The following is a 5,476-nucleotide window of genomic DNA, read 5'->3' as shown; positions in this document are numbered from 1 at the left end:
TGGGCGCAGAGCACTGCGGCGTGCAGAGAGGAGGGAACACGTCCGCCCAGATGTGGCACCGCGTGGGGCTCCAGGCCTGTCTGGGAAATATCCCCGGGCGAGCTCGGGGCTGTCCAGGGGTCCTGGTCACACTGGCTCCCGGGGCGGGGGGAGCTCTGCACGGGATGGGCACCCCGGGGCCGCGCTCTGCGGGCTAGGACGGGGTGCGTGGCAGTTCCCTGACCGCCCCACTGAGGGGCGCTCGCTGCCAGTGAGGATGAGGTGTGAGCAGGTCAGCACGGACACGCTCTGGGGCACGTCCACAGGGCATGCCGGCCACCAGACACCATGGCATTCAGCGACCCCTCTCCTGGGTTTCCGACGAGAGCAAGTCAGTAACGGGCCTGCCTGTCCATCGCGGCCATGACTGCCTTTGGGGGGCAGCTCGGCTGGTGCATGACCGCCGCCCCTGAGAGCCGCTGACAGGGCTCCAGGAGACGGCGAGGCACGTCCAGGGGGACAGTGACAGCCATCAGCAAGGGGCCGCCCGCTGTGCCGGCAGCACGCCGGTCATTTCAGCAGTGACTGCGGCTGTGCCTCCCCCCAGCTGTGCGTGGAGAGGCCACACGGGACTTCGGAGCTGCTACCTCCAGCCCGCTCCGCTGGGGACCACGGTGTCTCCTGAAGCCCTTTCTGCCCACAAGCACCCTCAAAGAAACAACAAAACGGCATTCTGGACGTCAACGGGGCGGGGGGGCATGGGGAGTGCCTCCCTTGTCCCGGGGTGTCCTTCCAGCTTAGCGAGGGGCCACTCAAAGCACATGACTCGCCCAGGCCAGCCCATCCTTCCTCACGCACGAGCGTCTGCTCAGCCACAGGCTGCAGGCCTGCTAAAAACGGCCATAGGAAAAACAAAAAGTAACTGAACTTCGAGTATTTTGAAGACTAAAGACCCAGCTGCCTTCTCTTGTTATCTCCGGAGGTCCAAAGTGGAGCTTCCGGCCCAAATCTGGGCGGGGGCCTGGGGACAGGTCACAGCTCCCTCCTGGGTGGCTTTCCTGAGCCGTCCTCACCTCACCTACGCGTGAGACCAAGCTGGACCGGACTGGCCGGGTCCTCCGTCCGCTCACCTGTGACGGCATCGAAGAACTCCTCGTCCCCGTCCATCCTGCAGCAGCGGGCTCCCTCGCCGCCCGGGCCACGGTCCCCTCACTGAATCATCGCGCCCGCCCGATGTCACTGCGAGTGGCCACACGCCACGAGCTTTTTTTCTTTTTTTTTGGTAAAAGTCCAATAGGTCGTGGAGATCTAAGGGAAAAACGTGTTGGTGCACTCAGCTTGCAGAAGCTGCGCGGGTTAGAAACATTTTTCAAATACCCCGTCATCGGTCCTGAAATCAATCGCAAGTATGTCTAAGCAAAGAAGCAAAACGATCTCATAAGCAACATAAACGAGAAGAAACACGTATAAAACTAACACCCATCGACGAAGAGTAGGTCAATAAGTAATCATTATTAGAAGAGTAATTTTTATTTAAAAACAGAACAACACAACCGATTTGGGGAAAGACACGAACAGGTCCATTTCAGTGTGGAAACGGCACTTAAAGTGTCAAACTAGAACCTAAAATATTAATTGTTAGGACTTAAATATTTCTTAATAATCAGTCACGTTCAAATGCTAGCTTGCTTCTGTCTCAGTAGCTGCAATCACCTTGGAGTGCACCAAGCTTCAGAATCAAGCCTCGCCTTCGACGGGGAGTGCAACTGTTCTTCAAACGGGGAGCAGAGCAATGATCAGGGGACGAAGCCCGCGCCCGGCCATCTGCATGCCGTCCTCGGCCCTCGGCTGAGGGACTGCGAATCCTCACAAGTTTGGGGGCCTTTTCATAAGTACGAGCTCACCCGAATAGTCAATTTAGAAGTATTACTGAAACTTTTCAGCGGAATGCAAATCTGCCTACGGAAGCGTCCCTCGGCTTCACTTCTAGATTGCAGTTGTTCATGCCTGTGTGACACTGTCGAGTGGGGTCAGTTTCCATGCTCCCGGGTATCGAGGCCGAAGGTGCACTGAGCACCCAGGTCCCAGGTGTCAGGGCTGAGGGTGCACTGAGCACCCAGGTCCCGGGTGTCGGGGCCGAGGGTGCACTGAGCACCTAGCACCGCTCCAGACATGCTCTGTCACATTTCCGTCACGTGTGCTCCTTGCACTAAGCCACCTAACAGGCACAGGCCCTGGGGGCAAGGGCACGTAAGCACTGTCTTGTGCCTGAGCGGGAGAGAGGGCCAGGCCCGGGGCCCCCCCGCCAGCTGCAGAAAGCTCCTCAAAGTCTCAGGTGGAGCCCATCAGCCCCTTGAGGCCACCGCCGCTGCTTTGGCCCTCTGTGCCTTCCACCTGCCACGGCCAAACTCCTCGGGGAAGACGAGGCCTCGGCCCCTCACAGGGACACCCAGGCGGTCATTTGCGAGAGGCAGCTAACTCCACTTAAAGACGGTATGAGACTCTGCAGAATGTTTCCAAAATGTCCCCACCAAAGAAAGAAATGTTACTTTTGTAATTAGCTGAATGTAATAAAATTTCGAACGCTGAGCAACTTGAAGTCCGTACCCAGACACATTCGCCGGTGTTCCCTGGCGGGCAAGGGTTAGGAACCGAGACGAAAGTCGCGGCACCCCGAAACATCCCAGCTCACGGGAATGTTACACAACTGGGTATGGCCCCGCGTGGCAGGAGGCGAGGCAGCCGGCGCGACCACACCGCCCGTGCCCAGAGCGAGTTCCAAGCGGCAGCCGCGTCCCTTACGATCAGGCGCATGCTGGCGCCCCTTCACGCAGGGCCCGGCAAGAACTTTGCCACCAACCGCAGCAGGGGCGGCAGGCGGGGAGTTTCAGCCAAGTCTGGGCTAGCCCGGTAAGAATTACCTTACCTCAGGAGAAATGAGACGGTCTTATAAACATTATACATGCTGCAAAAGCCAAGTTCTGAGGCTTGGCAAGGCGGTGCCATCAGAATGCTCTAAGCAGTGCTGAGGGGACCATGGGAACAGAAAGGCTGGCTTCAAAGGGCAGCGCTGAGAGGCATTCACGAGCGTGAGTGCCACGGCCACACAGCCTCCCTGCTCCATTCACCACGGTGTGGCCTAGAGCAAGTTACTTGACCTCGCTGTCCCTCAGCGTCCACGTGACCAACTAAGGATCACGTACGTGCTGGTCTTGTAGGTGGCGTGAACAGCAATGACCACGCGCTCATGGCCGTCCAGGAACACCTGCTACGGGATCGCCCCGTAGGTAAGGGCTGGTGTTAACGGAAGAAAACATGAGCAAACAGGAAAGGTAGGTTCCACCGAGGACATTCCGACGCCCACTTACTCAGCGTTTTAAATGACGACACCATAGCAGGCCCCGTGCTGGACAAGGAGGAAGTGGGGCAAGGAAGGTTCCTGCTCCCGGCAAGCGGAAGGGAACTAACCGTCTGGACCGCCGGCTGTGCGCGGGGCACAGCCGCTTCATCCACTCCCCTGGTCAGCACTGCCAGGTACACGGGGCCTGTCACAGAGGAAGGAACCGAAGCCACCGCACAGTCAGGAAGGGCCTTCTGCTTGGCGCTGCAGCGAGGAGCACCGAGGACACCTCTGCTCTCTAGCTGTGTCCCCGCAACATCTCCAGGGGGCTGGCGAGATCGCGCAGCAAGCAGCCGGGGGCACAGTGGCCGTTCCAGAAGTGTCTGCTGGACCGAACTGAACGACACCCATCTCCAGATGTTCGCAAGCGGTCCCGGAAAAGGGACTGAAGCAAGAGCTGCCGGCTCCCCGTCACAGCGTGTCCCAGACTGACCGCTCGGGAGAAACACCCCTAACACAAGCGCAGCTTCTTGGGAGGTGACCCCCACTCTCAGAGGTGCCCAGATGTCACACCTCCTGGCTGCTTCTCCCGCACACACCGAGAAATCTGATTTATGATTACCTGCAGTCTCAGTCTGGGCTTACAGACTCATAAAGCCAATAATCAAGAGAATACATCCAAAGACTTATTCTGACGACTGAAATGTAACTGTGGAGGAGGAAGGAACCTTTCAAAATCTGACTGCGTATCTAATTTATCTAACACACGGATTAGGCGAAGGGTTCCCAGCAGTGACTGCCGTCTGCTAAGGCTGGCAAATAAAAGATAAAACAAAGCAGGGTGCGGTGGGTACGGGCGTGAACCTTCCGACTGCGAGAACCCCACAGGTGGTCGCCCCGGGAGGGGAGGGGCTGGATCGCCAGCCCCAAGACCCACTTTTCACGCCGGGCCCTTCCCTGCTGGCCATCACGGACGCCAGAGACCTTAAATACACGCCCCCCTGCCCGGCGAGCCCACTCTTGATGACCCCTGACGGCTGACGGACTGGCAGGCGCCCCGGCCTCCGTGTTCACCCCAAACCCGACTTCCGGGTGCGGCGGCAGGTCCGGCTCCAGGGCCGCAGTTGCCCGGCGACCACCCGGGACCCAGGCCCGCCGCCCCCGCCGCCGGCCACCGCCAACTTTCTTCCCAAGTCTCCTGGGGGCCGGGACTCCTGGGCCGAGGCCGCCGGGCAGGGGTCGCGTCGGGGTCGGCTGGGGCCTGGTCGCCGGGCGGGGGGCGCTGGGCTCCGGCTCCGCGGGTCCGACCTCCCGGCCGGCCGCCCGCGGCCCAGGCCTGCCCGCCCGTCCCAGGCCGGGAGCCGTTCCCGGCGACGCGGGGTCCGGGGCGGGGGTCCGAGCTGGGGTCACTCACCTGGACGGCGGTCCCTCGGGCGCCCAGCAGGCCTCGCTGCTCGCCCCGCCCCCACCCCGCAGGCCCGCGACCCACTGACACCGAGGCGGAAGTGCGGCCGGCCGCCCTACCGACTGACAGCCAGCACCAGCCACTCGCGGCGCCCCGCGCCGTCGCGTCGACTGCCGCCTGCCCAATCAGCGCCCCGCCCGAGCGCCGCGCTGGAAGGCGGGACTATGCTAATCATCTCGTCAGAGCGGCCCATCCCTGCCCCTCGGGAGTCCCGCCCACGCGGAGGAGTGACGATGTAATCAGCCAATCATAGCATGGGGAGGCGGGGTTATGCAGATACAGACCCGAAAGGGGCGGGCGGGCGAGAGGAAGGGGCGCGGCTGCTACAAACAGAGGCGGGTGGCTGGGGCGCGGCCGCTCCGCGGGCAGGTGGCCCTGCGCCGGCGGCCGGAAACCCCCGGGGGCGGGCGGGGGCGGGCGGAGGCGAGCGGAGGCGGCAGTCGCCCTCCCGCATCTGCCCACCTCAGCTCACGCATCTTGCAGGGCTCCCCACCGCCTGTCCTCCCTGTCTCGCCTCTCTCCGCTCACCGAAACGCGGAACCAATTTACCCTCCCTGACCTTTCTCGCCCCTGTTAAGAACCTTTCGGGGATCCCACTGACCTGCAGTGGCTCCGTGGTTAAGCCCAGAAGCTCTGGCCTCAGACCCCGAGCTTGCATCCGCACCAGCCGCGTGGCCTTGAGCCAGTTAACC

The 5,476-nt window shown here is 61.5% G+C and overlaps 1 protein-coding gene across 2 annotated transcripts in view; it reads right to left on the bottom strand.

Annotated features, from left to right (window-relative positions):
• Positions 1-4,833, bottom strand: part of OSBPL2 (oxysterol binding protein like 2) — a 26,613-nt gene extending 21,780 nt beyond the window's left edge. The window contains exons 1-2 of one of the 2 annotated variants that reach the window (XM_011374046.2): positions 4,734-4,833; positions 1,110-1,287 (exon numbers count right to left, since the gene is read on the bottom strand). In XM_011374046.2, coding sequence (XP_011372348.1) covers positions 1,110-1,146 — 37 coding nt within the window. In that variant the 5' untranslated portion in view covers positions 1,147-1,287; positions 4,734-4,833. Of the gene's footprint in view, positions 1-1,109; positions 1,288-3,347; positions 3,517-4,733 lie in introns of those variants that run through there. The other variant, XM_011374047.2, reaches the window with a different exon arrangement.
• Between the last annotated feature and the right edge of the window lie 643 nt (positions 4,834-5,476).

Source organism: Pteropus vampyrus, unplaced genomic scaffold (assembly GCF_000151845.1).
Source record: "Pteropus vampyrus isolate Shadow unplaced genomic scaffold, Pvam_2.0 Scaffold239, whole genome shotgun sequence".
Lineage (NCBI taxonomy): Eukaryota > Metazoa > Chordata > Mammalia > Chiroptera > Pteropodidae > Pteropus > Pteropus vampyrus.
This window is presented reverse-complemented; position numbering and strand designations above follow the sequence as displayed.